Source organism: Perna viridis, chromosome 6 (genome assembly GCF_037379345.1).
Source record: "Perna viridis isolate PV_CMFRI_1.1 ecotype Kerala chromosome 6, ASM3737934v1, whole genome shotgun sequence".
NCBI lineage: Eukaryota > Metazoa > Mollusca > Bivalvia > Mytilida > Mytilidae > Perna > Perna viridis.
Window position 1 is genome coordinate 22,028,824 of NC_142450.1, and position 16,847 is coordinate 22,045,670.

General features: G+C 34.0%; 1 protein-coding gene across 5 annotated transcripts in view; it reads right to left on the reverse strand.

Annotated features, from left to right (window-relative positions):
• Nucleotides 1-1,461: 1,461 nt before the first annotated feature.
• Nucleotides 1,462-16,847, reverse strand: part of LOC148614084 (uncharacterized) — a 42,989-nt gene continuing 27,603 nt past the window's right edge. For all 5 annotated transcript variants that reach the window (XM_088587911.1, XM_088587913.1, XM_088587914.1 and 2 more), the window contains 17 exons: nt 16,442-16,786; nt 15,689-15,847; nt 15,156-15,170; nt 14,499-14,776; nt 12,656-12,727; nt 11,690-12,052; nt 11,290-11,384; nt 10,690-10,753; nt 10,219-10,410; nt 8,999-9,198; nt 7,644-7,911; nt 6,676-6,825; nt 5,330-5,528; nt 4,524-4,702; nt 3,872-4,135; nt 2,965-3,146; nt 1,462-2,223 (listed from right to left, as the gene is read on the reverse strand). In XM_088587911.1, the coding sequence (XP_088444037.1) occupies nt 2,103-2,223; nt 2,965-3,146; nt 3,872-4,135; nt 4,524-4,702; nt 5,330-5,528; nt 6,676-6,825; nt 7,644-7,911; nt 8,999-9,198; nt 10,219-10,410; nt 10,690-10,753; nt 11,290-11,384; nt 11,690-12,052; nt 12,656-12,727; nt 14,499-14,776; nt 15,156-15,170; nt 15,689-15,847; nt 16,442-16,786 (3,146 nt within the window). In that variant the 3' untranslated portion in view covers nt 1,462-2,102. The remainder of the gene's footprint in view (nt 2,224-2,964; nt 3,147-3,871; nt 4,136-4,523; nt 4,703-5,329; nt 5,529-6,675; nt 6,826-7,643; nt 7,912-8,998; nt 9,199-10,218; nt 10,411-10,689; nt 10,754-11,289; nt 11,385-11,689; nt 12,053-12,655; nt 12,728-14,498; nt 14,777-15,155; nt 15,171-15,688; nt 15,848-16,441; nt 16,787-16,847) is intronic.

A 16,847-nucleotide genomic window follows, 5' to 3' on the forward strand; every position in this document is an offset into this window, starting at 1 on the left:
CATCACACACCTTTAAATTGTTATGAAGATGTTTTTTTTTTTAAATTTGTTTGAAACATATATCATGTCATTTTGGTAAGAATTTTGATGGCTTGAATTAACATATCTTTAGATCTGTATTAGTCATGTCTCGTATCACTAATTAACTTGTAAAAGTGTGTGAAACAATATTTTTAACATCTGCATTCAAAATTAACGTACATTATTTGTACGGTCTTAACATGCATTCACAGCTATAACATTACATATACCTCGGGGTCAATAAAAATTGCATAAGAAGGGATTTAATTATCATAATTTATTATATGTACCAGTCTCAAAACATGGAGAGGCATTCTTTAAGAAGAATAGCTTCAAAGACATGAAAGAGGAAGGATATCCAGTTGATATGGAGTACTGCACCACAACAACAATGGCAAAGTGAAAGTAGAAAACATGCGCTTTTGACTTCAAGGCTTGACGTTTTTTTTCGATTTTCGTGTATTCATTGCGTTTTGTAAGCTTGAAGTTAAATCAAACATTTCTAGGAACATGCTATATGCATGAAAGTTTAATTGAATGAACTTTTCAATTTTATTTATTTATTTATTTTTTTTTTTGAAAAATTTAACGTCAGCATTTGGAGCCAATGGAGAAATCTATCCAAGACCGAGACCTATTGTAGTTTATGATTTAGCTCGTAGCTAATATACATTTTGTATTGGGTTCAGCGAATAGAGGCGAAAGAGGCGAACAAAAGGAGAATGGGTGAATATTTGTTTCATTTAATTGGGTAAAATAACTAAAATGAGCCTCATAATCTTAGATCAATAAACGTCAGGACTTAGTTTGGCCTAGAAGACCAGGTTTCTGGTATAGTACAAAAGGGTTTGCGCATCTTTGGCAAAAGCTTTCGATGTAAACAAACCTGTTTGTACAGACACTTCGTTTCTAATTCACAGGTCAGTTTTAATATGAGCTTTTAGGAATTATCTAAACTTGTCATTTTTGACGATATTTGGAATATTAAATTATAAAGTATATGAAAACAATTGCCCTTTGTTGGCGAACACTTTTCGGTGTAAATAACCTTGTTTGGACACTTCGTTTCTAATTTACAGGTCAGTTTTAATTTGAACTTATATAATTTTTTTAACTTGACATTTTTGACGTAAAATGATTTATAAAGGATATGAAAACAATCATTTCAATTTAATTTTCATTAAGCAATTCTGAAATCTTATGAAAAAGCTTTTGTGTAAATACTATATTTATATTATGTATTGGTATAAATAAGTAACATAAAAATGAATATTTTTGTTCAGACATTTCATTTCTAATCTACAGCTTTTGTCCACCCAAAACTATCAAACGAACTTTAATTATCAGAGTTGAATTGTACCTCTCGCACTCCAATCGATATAAGAAAAAAACAAAACACAAAGACATCCGATGTTTGACTGGTGTAAAAGAAAATAAAAACAAGTTGCAATCGTTTATTGATAATTTAGAAAATAAATACAAACATATAAATAGATAAATAAATAAATAAATAAAAATTTAAAAAAAAATAGAAGATTATTTACAAAACTAAAAACATTCAAATTTTGGAATTTGAATATAATATATATAATTTAAAAAAGTGTGTTCTTTTAAGTAGTAGTCTTTAGAAAAATCAGACAGGTAGTGATTCATGCATGTCAAAAATCCACCAAATTAACTTTATAATTAATTTCAATGTTCAGAAACAGCTATAGACCACACAAGCAGTCTTAGTTTTTCATTTGGGTGTTGCGCTTTTGAGATAAAATTTATATGGTTTGTACATGAAATTAGCACTTTGCAAGAGTTATCGTTCTTAGTTTGGTTTGATTTGATTGATTTTAGTGGGAGATTGAAGTGTAGTTTCCTCAAAAGTACAGATCTAAATACAGAAAAGACTGTTGTCACATAAAATATAGCATATGTAGAGTAAAAAAGAATCATTTGTTCCATGGGTTTTCTACACCATGAATCACTTTACCTGAATTTTATATGGACTGGTACTTAATTACAAAGAATCAAGAACATTACGATGAAATGTAAAGAAAATTATTATCAGTTCATGAACTTGTTCATAGGATTCATGATTTGCCGTACAATGTGGTCGTGTCTACTGGTGGCATCGATGTACCTGGTTCATCCCAGATCTGGTACTTATCTGTGAACTCGAGTGGAAGCTCGGGTGAAACGGATCTGCCCATTCTACACAAAATATTGAATATTTTAGTTTACTACATATACCTCATTGTATGTAGATCTATTCTCAAACTTGACATTGGGTGACACATATTCAATTTTGTAGGGAAAATTTTGAACCCGAAAACGAAATTTTAATTAAACTTGAATAACCAAACAAATGCACCTTGTCAATGCTCCAGTTGTTTTTGTCTTTGTATTTTTATATAATTTTTGTGCATTTCTTTTCAGTTCAATAAGCTATTATGTTTTAGACGTGTAATGTGAGGGTTTCTTCGTCATTCATTGAGGACCCATGGGTGGCCTTGAGCTAATATTTGGAATTTGATCCCGGTGGGGTTTTTGTCTCTATGACATATTCTTCCTATCCATTTTCGATATACTTGTAACAATATATCCTGTTTTAAGTAGTATCCCAGCTAAAAAAATATTCAAAATGTGATTGGAATATATGGTTGGAAAGCCTACATATTTTTATTTTTTATGTGTTGTTATTTTAAAGTTTGGCGCGTTGTACAACCTAGATTTAACCCACCAGTTAGTTTATAATGCTGTAGCAAGTCAGGATCATTGCGGTACCAGATGTTCCGATAATGCAAAATCTATTTTGTTAGATTTATTTTGGACTTGACTTGATTATGGATCGGATTAGAGTGCGGTAATTTTTTTCTTTATTCAGATCTTAGCCGCTCACAACCCTCGCAAGATGTCAATATTTTTAACTTCTAAATGAAACAAAAAACTTACTTTGACTTAAACTTGAGCACTTTGAACTTGTATACAAGTACCACGACTACAATGATGACTATAAATAGCAGTCCGATGGCGACACCGGCTATCCACGCTTTACTGCTGGAAGAATCGTCGTCGGTAGAACAGCTGGAATGACTTGTACTGTAGCAGACACCATTTACTACACAAATGTCGGACTGTGAAATAAAATTTCGATTCAAATGAACACATGCTTCTAGCTAATTGAATGATCTTACAATCTAGTTGGCATTTTATTTAGAAAAAAAACTGATATACAAATTGAAAATGAGGTTCCTTAGTTAACGTAGAGCTTGCAAAAGCGTTTTAATAGTGTTTACTTGTAGCCATGAAAACTGATGCCAAATAGAAGAACTATATCATGACACTTCATTGTAGTAAGTTACTGAAATGCTGACAATCAGCAATCATTTTGACATCGCCAAAAAGTATGTGTGTGTATCAGGGAGATAAAATGCTCTGGTAGGTTACGCATGCCCTGCTCCACAAGCACCCCGACAAATTGCAAATCTAATCGGCGTCATATTCGTTGGGTTGTAAATCCAATTTAAAACTGGAAAAGCTCACTAACTTGATAACCCATACTCCCCCATTTGATAACATGCATGCTTTTGACCCTCAAATGTATTTGGACCAAAATCTTTGAATAGAAGTGCACAATAGGCATATGTAATGCAGATGAAGTGAAAGTTTTATTTAATTTCCATTCAGTGGCGTGGGAGTAGAAAAGGGTAAGAGAATAATATCCCCCTTCGTAACGGAAGGACGGACACCTCGATCACTATATACCACCACTTTTGATGGGGTATGAATATGGCAATCAATGAAAATAACACGCGATAATAACTAGTGCTTAATAACACTTGTATCTACTAGTGCTTACTCGTAACTGACAGCTAACTGTCGAGTTCGTGTTTGTGCACACATAACAGGACGAGTCATATGATATTACTGGAACTGTATCACTGTAACTTGATCCATCGTTGCTCACTGATATTTGGTAATAATTGACAGAACTAGACGTATCGGTCGACCTCTTCTTACGTCGAGAACTGGTTGGTAGCGGACATTCTACTGATCCCATACCTTCAAGGGTGCCCTGTACAGGTGTACCATTTCCGCTTGGAACAAGCTCACCATTGACTTCCTGTTAGTAAAATATAGACATGATATTTCTTGAATCTAGTGCTGTTGGTTAAAATTATGTTAATAAAGATGGATAAAAACTCCAGTTCCAAAACGTACTAATATAGCTCTCTAACATATGAATAATATGAAAATAAAAACGAATCTTTACCAGGAAAAGCTGTTGTTAAAGATTTTCCCGGTTTTTAATGGACCCCTGTTGCTCATTTACATTTGTTTCTATGTTAGTGTTACAATATATTGATATAGTTATTTCATGTTTTTTTGTTGCGTGTGCCTATTTTTTTCTTGGTCTACCCTGGATTACATACTTTTTGATAACCGTTCGAATCCTGGTTCCCTTTTTTTTCATGAAAAATAGGAAGTCAAATGCAGCTGATATAATCTACCTCAGCTTCGTAAATTTTGCACATGGGGGTTTCACTGTAAATGTTAGTGGCGTAGACTGACATCTTTGTACATTTCTGACAAAATGACTCTTGAGTAATTTCTTTCTCAGGCTGAGGAGGTTTAGTTTTATCTCCACTACAATCTTTACCAGCTCTACCGCTGTCACAACTACACTGACCTAGAAACATAGCATTATTTGAAAAAGTCTTGCTCGAGACTTACTATAGAACTTGAACTTTCTAATATTATTGTTGATAATGAGAGGTTACGTACATGTACTCCTTGAACCATGAAATTTACAATATTCATATTAGATTGTTTTCACTCTAAGAAACGAAAAAGGTGCAAAGCACCAGAGACAACAATATCAAACTTTACAAAGTTAATCGTTTTTAAAAAGTTGATGACGTCACGGTCACCTTTCAAATTTTGGTCTATGAGATGATGGACATAAATTAAATCTTTCATCTAATCAGGAAGCGTGTTACATCCTAAATTAAATTATATAACAATAAACAAAAAAATATCTCGTGCATAAAAATAAGCAGACAAACAAACAAACAAAAAACTCCATACACAATACAAAGTACAGATATTTTAAAAAGTTCATTTCTTGGTACACATGCGATACGTTTACGGAACCTACTCTCCCAAGGATGGAATAATACAAAACGGAGCACTGTAATACAAAACTTCTTTTGTGGTGTAAATTGATTTGAAAAGTTTGCATAACAAATCAGTTTTTTTTTTCTATTGAAGAAAAACAAGCGATATTATTTGTACGATATTGTTATAGAATATTTACCGTTTACACAGCTTCCTTTCTTCACACCTCCGTGTTTACACTCATTAGGACAGTCACTATTTTTAATCAGCTCTCCAAGTGTCTGTCCGCCTGAAGATGATTGCTGGGAATATACCTCATTATTAGTACGAATCTCACTTGTACACTGCGTTGTCATCATCTTCAATCCATCTTGGAGGAACTCATCTCCCCCAGAAACCTGCCAGACATTAACAATAAAGATAAACCTAAATCAAAACAGAACATAAACAAAAAGGAGAAAAGTTTAACGTAATTAAACTCAAATTCATATTGGTGTAACAATTCAACGGTAAAAGACTATGTCTAGCTGCACGAAGAGTGTAAATGAGCCATATGTGGACAAAGTGCATTAGTCACCTAGCTGCATGAAGGGTGCAAATGAGCCATATTTGGACAGATTCGGACAAATTGACTGGTCTATTGTAAAGGTGAATTGGACATCAGTAACGTGAGACCTTAGATTAGATAGATTGCACGTCAACTCAATTTCCACTGATGTTTCAAAGATGTCACCTGAAAACGGAATGTCAAATGATGAATACAAAGGGACAGACGACTTGTGCTTTTGCAAAGCAAAGTCACCATGTCGGTTGTGAGAAATGACATGACGGCAGTGTTTTAAAAAAACTTTAGATAAAATATATTCTGATACTGCTCCCAAAAGGCAAGTTGTGATTTTGAGAAATTCAGCGAGTTTTTCTGCTGCACTCCACTTAATTATCTATTAATCTTCGTGATATGGCTTCAGAGAGTGCTATTACGTTGATTCTAAGTTTCAAATGGAACTTACTATGACTGAGTATAATACACCACTCCTCAGATGTCGTAGAGGTTACATTTCATATGGAACTTACCCTGATATTGAGTTAACATAACTCTTTAGATAATATGGAGGCTATGTTCGATATATAGCTTTTTACCCTGATAATGAGTACACATAATTCCTAAGATGACTTAGAATTTACGTTTAATAAGAAACTTACTCTGTTATTGAGTACACAATACGTAGAAGTTACGTTTCGTCTCCCCCAGGTGTTTTTAGAAAAGCAGAGGACGCTTATCCTACTGGTGCACCTGGTCCATGCTCCCAGTTTGAAGTCCGAGTTGCTCATTTACTTTTGTTACTTTGTATGTATTATTTTGGTTATTTTGGGTTCATTGTTGTGTTTGTCTGTTTACCATAACTGGTCTTTGTCCCTGGATTATATTCTAATTATTTCCACGAGAATATTGGTTCCTTTGATTACTCTTTAACAACTTAACTTGATATTGAGTACAAATAACTCCTTAGATTTCGTAGAGTTGACGTTTGATAAGAAACTTACCCTGATATTGAGAACACACAACTCCTTAGATGACGTAGAGTTGACGTTTGATATTTCAGCACATCCACTGTATAGAGCTGATTTACTGAAATAATCATCACAAGCAGCCTTGGCAGCAGTTTCATTCCATCCATTCTTCCAAACCATAGTCTGTTTTGCATATGACGTACAAATGTAGATTAATTTATTAAAAAGAAAACATCCTGACAACAACATCAAACTATTCTTGTGAAATGTTGTTATCGTCGAAGTGTAATGATCACTAATACAGTCAGATTTATTACCTAATTATAAGGTTTTAATATACACAAATTTTTCTCTATTTTCAAAATTTAATCAGGACAGGGCGATCTATTGCACTGTCGATTTACTATTGCACGGTGCAATAGTCTCCTTGAGGAGTCTATTGCACTAACCCCATAATGACCTTTATCTAAGCCGTTTGATTGGTTGAACTTTTTTTAAGCGCTTCATTGAATTGGAATTTACACACACAAAAACTCGTGTGTAAAAACGTAGATGTGACTCTCGTCTGCCAATTCGTAAACATGGAGCGGTCGATTTCCTATTCCTGGTCGAATGGTTGTCTCTATGACATATTCCCCATTTCCATTCTTGATTATATCTCATAGACAAATTAGGTAATAAAACAGTAATTAAATGGGTTGGATGCAATAGACCAGAACATTTGCCCTTCGGTACTGAGAATGATCTAGTGTTCTATTGCACTTGGCCGTGGGTCTCGTGCAACAGAACACTTGATCATTCTCAGTACCTCAGGACAAATATTCTGGTCTATTGCATCCAAACCATTTAATAACTGTATATTATGAAATCTTATCGGTGACAATATTATTGCTAAGTTTATTCATGGATACTAAAATCAACTAAATACCTTACTTTGCAAGGAAATATTCTTGATATCTTTTATTTTCCTCATTTCACTCTTGCATTTAATTGATAGATACCGTATCAACGTGTTCCTTATGTACAGGGGTGTAATCAATGTCATCGTCGTCCTCGCTCGACCCGTCGGTTGAACGTTTAGTCCTTACAGAGCATGCTTTTCTGTTCCAGTTGGTCGGTGGGCAGACGGGAACAGTGTCTTTCCACGAACAATCCTCGTTGGATGTTTGTTCTGTACGTGAAACACCAGAACATGAACAATAAAGCTTGGACTGGGCTAGTTTAGTCTGCCTGCTGCTTTTGATAAACAGACTTTCACTCGAAGGTACTCTGTAAATTAAGTTAGAAATGATAATTTAAAAAAAGTGATTCTTTTTAATTAATAATTCAAAATTGTTAAAATTGCCTTCATATAATAGCGGACCAGGGACATAAAGTTCTGCAGATCTGAAGTGGACTACTTAAAGTAGTTGGAATTCTTAATAGTGGAAAAATGTTCAACACACGGAGCTTCCTAGGAGAGTGCCCCAAGTGGCTGTATGACGTTAGCCTTATGCTACTGGTGATTTTTGATTTTAGTTGTTCTCGCAACAACCAAACTGATATAGCGATATATAAAATGCTTATGCACCATGAGAACCGATTTGTTCTACATTTCATAGTTATCCTTAAAGTTTCCTCTTTCGTCCACCCCGGACTTGACTTTTTTATAAGCAGCTCGGCGGGTGTTTCTAGGAAAGCAGAGGACGTTTACCCTACCGGTGCACCTGGTCTATGCTCCCAGTTTTTAGTGGAGTCCAAGTTGCTCATTTACTTTTGTTGCTTTATACATATCATTTTAGTTATTTTATGTTCTTTGCTTTGTGTGTCTGTTTTCCATGTCGGGTCTTTGTCACTGGATTACATTCTTTTATATCCGCTAGAATCTTGGTTCCCTTGATTACTCTTATTAAAATTAGCAGAAGAAATTTACTGTTGTTGAGTCCGAACTACATGTTTTATTTTTATTGTTTAGTTTAGTGTCGTTTTCGTTGTTTTTATTTTATTTTTACTCATGTTTTTTTTAATTTTTGCAGTTTTAAAATTTTCTATTAGCTTCAGTGTTACATGTGCATCCATGCGTTTATATTTCAACAAATGTTGAACATTGAATTAGAGGGAGGAACAATCTAATTTAAATACAGGATTTGACATGTGCCAAGTCAAGCTTTTACGGATGGTAGCGTAATTAAAGATTTAATTTTAATAAAATTGAGGAAGACCATGTAATATTAAAGGACATTATGTCATCCATCCTCATCATTTAATTCAACAAATTCTAAATCTTTATAAACTAAACAAGGAGACGTAGCAGTTGTAAATTCATGTACATTTTTTATAAAATCAAACTTTAAAATGCTTGTAGGTAATGTTTTACCTATAAGTTCTTGCGAAGGACAAGCTGTCTGTGTACAAAACCCCATCTTTTCCTGTGAAATCATCAGACCAAATTCCATTACCATTTCCACAAAGCCCCTCAATGTTGTTCCGGTCGGCCTTTGATAAGGTTATGTAGATATTCAGCATTCTATTTGAAGCTATCCACACGTTTACTCTTGTTCCAGTTGGTAAAACAACCTCATCGAAAAAAATGTGAAAACTTAAGGAGGTAGACCTAGGGTAAGGGAAACAACTCTTGAAATCAGTGATATGTTTGTATCATATTCAATTTCACCAAAGCCTATCAAGCTTTCATTGAAACAGCATGAAACCAATCCAAGTTACTTTGATGCTTACATGAGCTAAATACAAACGTTCCAATGATTTTTATGAGTTGTGACCCTTCCCCTAGGTCTACCTCCTTTTAAACTTTACAATTTGAATCTGTCAACAAATTTGTTTTCTCGTCTTGTATAAGTACCACCAAATAAAATGATTGAATTAGTGTGTGTTTCACGGTACAACAGTTACAATGCATGTAAACACTGTCATCAATTATACATTTGAATGACATTAAAAATTCGACAAGAAACAGGGTTAAATTCTTTTCTTTTTGTCCAACGTTACGTTTAAACACTCATATTCAAGATGTCATTTCGAGAAGCATGAATGTTTCTTTCACAAATATTAGCTAATAAAAAAACAGAGCGGAGATTATCTGCCTGAATTCCGTTCAGTCTATTCATCGTCTGTCTGTCTGTCGTTAAAGAGTAATCAAGGGAACCAAGGTTATAGCGGTAATCAAAAGAATGTAATCCAGGAACAAAGACCAGACAAGGAAAACAAACATACACAACAAATAACATAAAGTAACTAAAATCATACATACAAAGTAACAAAAGCAAATGAGCAACTCGGACTCCACTAAAAACTGGGAGCATGGACCAGGTGCACCGGTAGGGTAAGCGTCCTCTGCTTTTCTAGAAACACCAAAAGCTCACCAAAGAACTGTTAAGTATCAATTGTTTATTTTAATCTCCTGCGCATTGAACTCTCAACCCCGCTGCTTCGAAGTGCATCGTAAACAGTTTCGTTGATTTGTGGTAAATAGACTAAATGCTCATGCCGTGTAAAAATTTTCACATCATATGTAGCAGGGCTATTTAATTCGCTGGTGAACCAGTGAGTAGTCTGCCGAGGAGCTTTATTCCATCTTACCTCATACTCTCCCCATCTCTCGTAAACTTCGAGATACTCCTTTCCGGTTGAGCAGCCTATCCGTCTTTGAACCCATTTGGTTGGTCTCCCACATCCGTACAGAATGAAAACATCAGAGGCAGCACGGATAGCTACGGCACAGTGTTCTGTCCAGCTGTCTGAACTGGAGTATCTACGTTGTATTGTGTGGACCTACCGAATTTAACATCATTTTACAAAGGTATGTATAAAATGTCACGTCTACATGCTATCTCCTTATCATTCATACGAACACTATTACATTCATTTAAAATGTCAATTTTTGATAGAGCAACCATTTTAAGCATATGTCGAAAATTAAAACACCGCAATTATTTCTATAGATGTATATATATACACCTAAAACTATATTTATGCTGTCTAATATATTCAATGCTAACATACACATGAGGAAAAATACCCTTTACATTGACTTAACTAAATTATACATACCTCTAGAGGTTTCGTCTTGTGCTTGAACAAAGCAAATTCACCCTCGTCATGGAAGCCAAACCACCTGTAATTTAACAAAATTACTTCAAAGCCATTTAAATGCATTTAAAACAAAATCCGTTGTTTGGTGCTTCTTTGTAAAATAAGATTTTTTTAAATGCTTTATCTTTATCAAATTCAATAAGTATAACGTTTTTCCTGTTTACCTGCATCCAAACAAGTCACATGATAACTCAAGCATTGTTTGAGGAATTTAAATGTTCCTTTGAAAGAGTTATGGTAAAGTCGAGGTTTGAAGAATTTTATATTGAATATTGTAACAATTTAGCTGCGTATAATACCGTATGACGGATTATTTTGGCGGATGTAAAATTTTTCGACTAAGAAGCAAAAAAGTAAATGGCAATTTCTTTTGCGTTTCTAATTTTAGCGGATGATAAATGATGGTGCAGGTAGTACTTAAGCCCAGAAAAAAAATATTTTGCGGATTTATTTTGGTGTTTTTAGATAGACCGCTAAAAAACTCCAAAATTAGCACCCGCGAAAATTACCAGTTATACGGTAAAGAACAAGAATAATTTTATTTAAGTAAGAACTTACTCCCAATCATATGTGAAGTACCAAGGATCACTTCCGGTAAAACAGTCACTGCTCCACCAATAGTCTTCTGTCGTATTGCTATTCACAACATTGATCTAGAAATTAAAGGATATTCACAGAATCATACTTTGTGTGAAAGTATTTTGCCAAAGACTTGTTTGAGGTGAAAATCTGTACATACATTTTTAATAATGAAGAAGAAAATTATTCATTTACCAAGTACGAAAATGGTTTTAATGTCAGACTGGAGCTAAATACTGTTTATTTTTGTATAGCGCTCCCTGTGGTCAATTTATGAAATAATGATCAACATAATTTAACAGGTATTGCATTTGTTTTATGTGTATAGACGTTACTTTCTAAATTATTCCCATTGAATTTTTTTAAAGGAGAAACTTACTGTTACTTCCGGGAGATCATAGTTGGACCACAATGTATCATACTGAGAGTTCACAACTCGAAGTTTCATTTTCGCTCGGTATTCCTGATCATTGGCCACATTAGCCGGAAGTTTAACGTCTAGTTTTTGCCACTGGCCTGTGAACCAACCGTTAAGATCAAGGCCGCACAGCGAAGGTTTTGTTAAATCTGTAAATGTTGATGAGCAATATTGAGGTGAACCGGATGTGTATTCTTCTGTAAAGTCGACTAATTCCACGGCGAGTTTACATTCGGAGGATGTGATACAGGCTACGGGAACAGTCGATTTGTAATAAATCTCAGCTACAGCCCCACTAGATACTGTGATGTCATTTGAATTAACCTAAAAAAGCAAAGAGAAAATCTATTCTTCAACTAACATTAAAAAGGTTCAAAATTTCTTATTGAAAAACCCTTATTGGTAACTGGTCTACGTGCAAATTTTTGTATATATTCGCCTGGCAGAATTCTCATTTAGAGCCGGCGACCGACTATTTTGTTGCCTTTTTGACATTAGCGCTGGCTGTTTGTTGCTTGAATATAAAATATTTTTAAAAGGGTTAGTTATTTCGTTTTTCGTTTATGCTTTTGCATAAAAATTGAGCCAGAAACCTTCTACCGCATCTTAAACTGTTTTTATCAGATTAATTTTGTTATATTTGAAAGATTCATGATACAGTTTTCTTTAATCGCTGTTGCGACCTATTCCAAACAGGAATTTCTTAATTTATTCATTTAAAAAAATGATTCCAAAACGTATATTAATTTGACATCTGCTTTTTAACTTATTCTAATTATGTGTATTGACGTATTTTTTTTTTAGATCACGGTTGTCCATACTTTTAATTTACAATATGAAGCTTAAATACAGTACCAAATGAATCGTCTTTTGTAACAAAGACATTTGTATTAAAAAGTTTTAATTTGTTTTTTTTTAAAGACAAACCTGCATCCCAGCGAAAAACTCTTCACTTATCATGTAATCAGTTGTGCCATGAAGCTTGATGCTACACTTCACCTACAAAATAAGAACGTGTGTAATGCGAGTCATTTGTACAATTTTGCAGATTTATATTGTGGAAGAGGTATAGTGGATTAAATATATGACCACAATTAACAACATCATTATGAACATTAAAGAAATAGCACATTCCATAACTTGCTAATGACTGGAGAGATGTCAAATATCTTTTATTTTTGCGAGCATTTTGCTTTTGCCAGTTTCGCGAAGAAGAAAAAAAGACCGCTAAAATTAATAACCGCAAGGAAGTTCTTTATTCATTTAATACATATTGCAAAGAGTGAAAGTCACGCCCGCGAAAAAAAATACACAACCCGACAAAAACAGAATAATTAAATTAAAGTTTACGTTTTGCGAAACATGGAGCAAGTCACTTCCCGTACACATATAGCCTCGGAGCCAAAAAAATTGCTGCGGCACAATATATTATTGTTTTTACCCTGGACACGAAAATATACCCAAATCTGAGCATTTTGAAGTCGTCATGGCAACAACAACTTTCACATGACCTGACATTCCGAAATTTAGATTCAACATGTCATTTTCACCCTAGAAACAAAAATTCATTCAAATCAGAGCATTTAAAAATTTTGGCGGAAAAATTGGTTGTCATGATAATGTCGATTTTCGGTCCTTCTTGAAATGTCAAAATTCAAACTCAGCATGTTATTTTCACCCTGAATACCAAAATTTCATCCAAATCGGAGCATTTTGATTTTTTGATTTTTTTTTGCGGGAATAACAGTTCCATGTCAATGGGCAACATATCTTTTCCGTTCATTTTTTTGTGAGGAAAATCTTGTTTGAAATATTAAACTGTGCCAATGTACTTTATTTCAAGTTCCTAGGCACTTGGTTTTTTGAGATATTGAAATGTCATATATTTTGACCTTATTCCTTATTTGGCAGCCATTTCAAAATGGCGGCCTTTTTCGAAAGTTTGAATACTTTAAATACAACTTCAGATCGTACTAGATATGTGTGCAAAGTTTCGTAAGAACCGGTCTAACGATATCTGAGAACTTCTTGGAAAAAATTCATTGATAGGAAGGCGAAAGATGACGAAAAAAAATAGTTAAAGTGTACGTTTCGCGAAACGTGAGGGAGGTCCCTTCCCGAACACATTATTACCTTAAAACATAAAAAAAATTAGATGCGGTACATTATTCTCACTCTAAAAACTAAATTATACCGAAATCGGACATTTTGAAGTTTTGGCGGGAAAATCAGTCGCCATGACAACAGCGGCTTTCACACGGTCTCGGGACCCCAACATATAGATTCAGCATGTCATTTATGGTTTTATTTTCCCTTGTTTCGTAGCCATTTTACCCCCTTTATCAGAGTTTTGAAAACTGTAGGTTCAACTCCAGATGGTACCAGAATGATATGTGTGTGCAAGCTTCGTAAAAGTCGGTCATACGGTTTCTAATAATTTTACCGGGAAAATTCGTTGACAGGAAGACGCAAGATGACGATAAAAAAGAACAATAATAAGACATGAAGTAAAAACAATAAGTCACCGACCACAAAATAATAATAATAATAATAATAATAATAAAAATAATAATAATAGTAATAATAAAGGGAGTAAAACAATAAGTGACCGACACTTCGTGGTCGGTGACTTAATCGGTATCCTTAGTTGGTTCAAAATAATTTTTAACAGAACAGTTTATTTGTGTTTGCTAATGATCTTTGCACATGAATTATTTTATAAACCCACAAAAACGATTCCTTTATTGATTGTGATGATTTATAAACCTACGTTGAAGCCCATTTTTTTAGGTTGAGAGTTCCATTCTGTACTTTTCAATCGACCACTCGTGTCCTTGTCGGCTACTGCAATATTTTCCTTAACTACTACTTCATTACTATCAATTTCCCATTTAATGTCCAGTCTGTATCCATCCAGAGAGACAGCCCCAGCTATTTTCTCACGATGTTTGCATGTGAACATCAACTGATTGTCATCAGAATTCGGTGTTAGAGATGGAACAACTGGTTCAACGGATATCTCGTACTGTGTTTTAAGTTCATCGAGAGCTGCATCATATTAACAAAATGTAGTGTATAAAATTTCCAAAATTTTGGTATTGAAAAAATGGAATGATAGTTTAGTTTGTACTTTTATGATTGCTAACTCGTTTAAAACTAACTTCATGTTTATTTCACATTACTGATAAGATGACAGCCTACACTTCAAAAGTAACTCATAAAGACATACTTCCATGCACATGAACAATGTATAAAATATAAAAGGAATCTAAAGCTGGTAAAATGTCAATGTTAAAAAAGGTAAATTGCAAACGAACGGTTCTTCTTGTGAACGTAAAGGAAAACATTTTGATAAACAGCAAGAACTACTCTTTTTACTTAAATTGAAAGTAAGTTTACTATTGCTATACTATATCAAATTACTTACTTGGAAATCCACTTTCTGCAATAAAAAAGGCAAAGTTATTTCAGTAGTCAAATATTACATGACAATCTCAAGTTGACTGTCAATTTTGTTTAATTAATCAAAACTGTAAAGTGTACATTGTACGCAATACGATCTGTGTTAAGGATGTTCGCTGCTCTGTTAAAGAATAACAAAGAATTCAAAGGATCGTGAAATAGAAGCCTTGTTATTTCTTCAGTATTTCAATAGATGAAACATACTAAGACAAAACCTAAGAAAAAAATAGAGAATTTTTTTCCCGCCAAATATTTTAAGTGCTTATATCTCAAAAACGGGCTGACCAACACATTACTTTTTCTTCTTAATTTGTTCTGGCGTGGAAGATTTCAAAAGATGAAGAAAAAGTAGATGTGTTGGTCAGTCCGTTTTTGAGATTAAAATATTTAATTTTAACATTCTTTAGTAAATACTAGGCGCGCTAAAAGGGTAAATTTATATCAATTTTAAAACAAAAATAATAAGCGATATGAAGTCAATATTCTTAATAAACTCACCCATACAGAATCTGCCACATTTAGATAGGGGTCGTAGGAAGGCAGTGTAGAAACTACCACAATTTTTTACTTCGATCATCTGTTCATGTTCACAAGAAGAAGTAGACCCGACCATACAAAACTTCATTGTTGTTTCCATTCCATCACTTGGATATGTACCTAAAGCGCGAATAAAAATAAAGCTTTTTGTACCTGATTTTCAGGGCATAATTAGTATTAATAGTAAAAGCTGGGGAAGTAATGAAATACTCAATAATACATATAGTACGCAAAATTGTGATTAGCAGATCCTCCCTTGTCATTTTCAACTTTTGACTTCCTCAATCTCTTTTTGCCAGCTCAAACGAGAGAATTAACCTCGAGAAGATTACCAATGATACTCTTCTATTCACATCACATTAAATTCACTATGACAGTTTTATTCATTGGATTAGATATGGTCAAATGACATGCATCATTTTGATGTATTTTCTGCAAGTCGATTTTCCTGTCATTGCTCATTCGTATTAATTTGTATATATAAAAGATATATAGCATAAAGATGGCAGTGCAAAGAGCGGAATATAGTTCCTAACCTAAAGATATGTTTGTCGTTTGATCTGCATTTCTAACTTGATAATGTTCATGTATATATCTAGGCAGCTTATTTTAATCATATATTTTGTATTAATTTTGTTTGAACTGAAATAAAACATGATACTTTGGCAAAAAAAAAAAGAAAATCAATCAATATTTGACTTATTAAATACATACCATCAAACCAAATAGGAGCATTTGATTTGCAACCTCCGACTGATGGCGCTGATGAAGGTACCTTCTGACCACCACTGTATCGGTACCACCCTTCATAAATAGTATCACATTTTTCAATTTCTGTTGCATTCAATGTCGAGCTTGACAATCGATTATTTTCTGAGAGAATAATAGTGTTATTTAGGCAAGGATCGACGGAAGCTGGTGTCGTCATTAATGTGTCGTCTCTGTCATCAGATTGTGGCATGGACATATCTGGGTAGTTTGTGTATCCACCAGGAGGCATTGTCCTGTCTGGAGTTTCCGGTGGCATGGACATATCTGGGTAGTTTGTGTACTCTTTCCCTATATAGGCAGTAAAAAATATCTACATCACAGCATTTCATGTACGAACCTTCAAAATTGT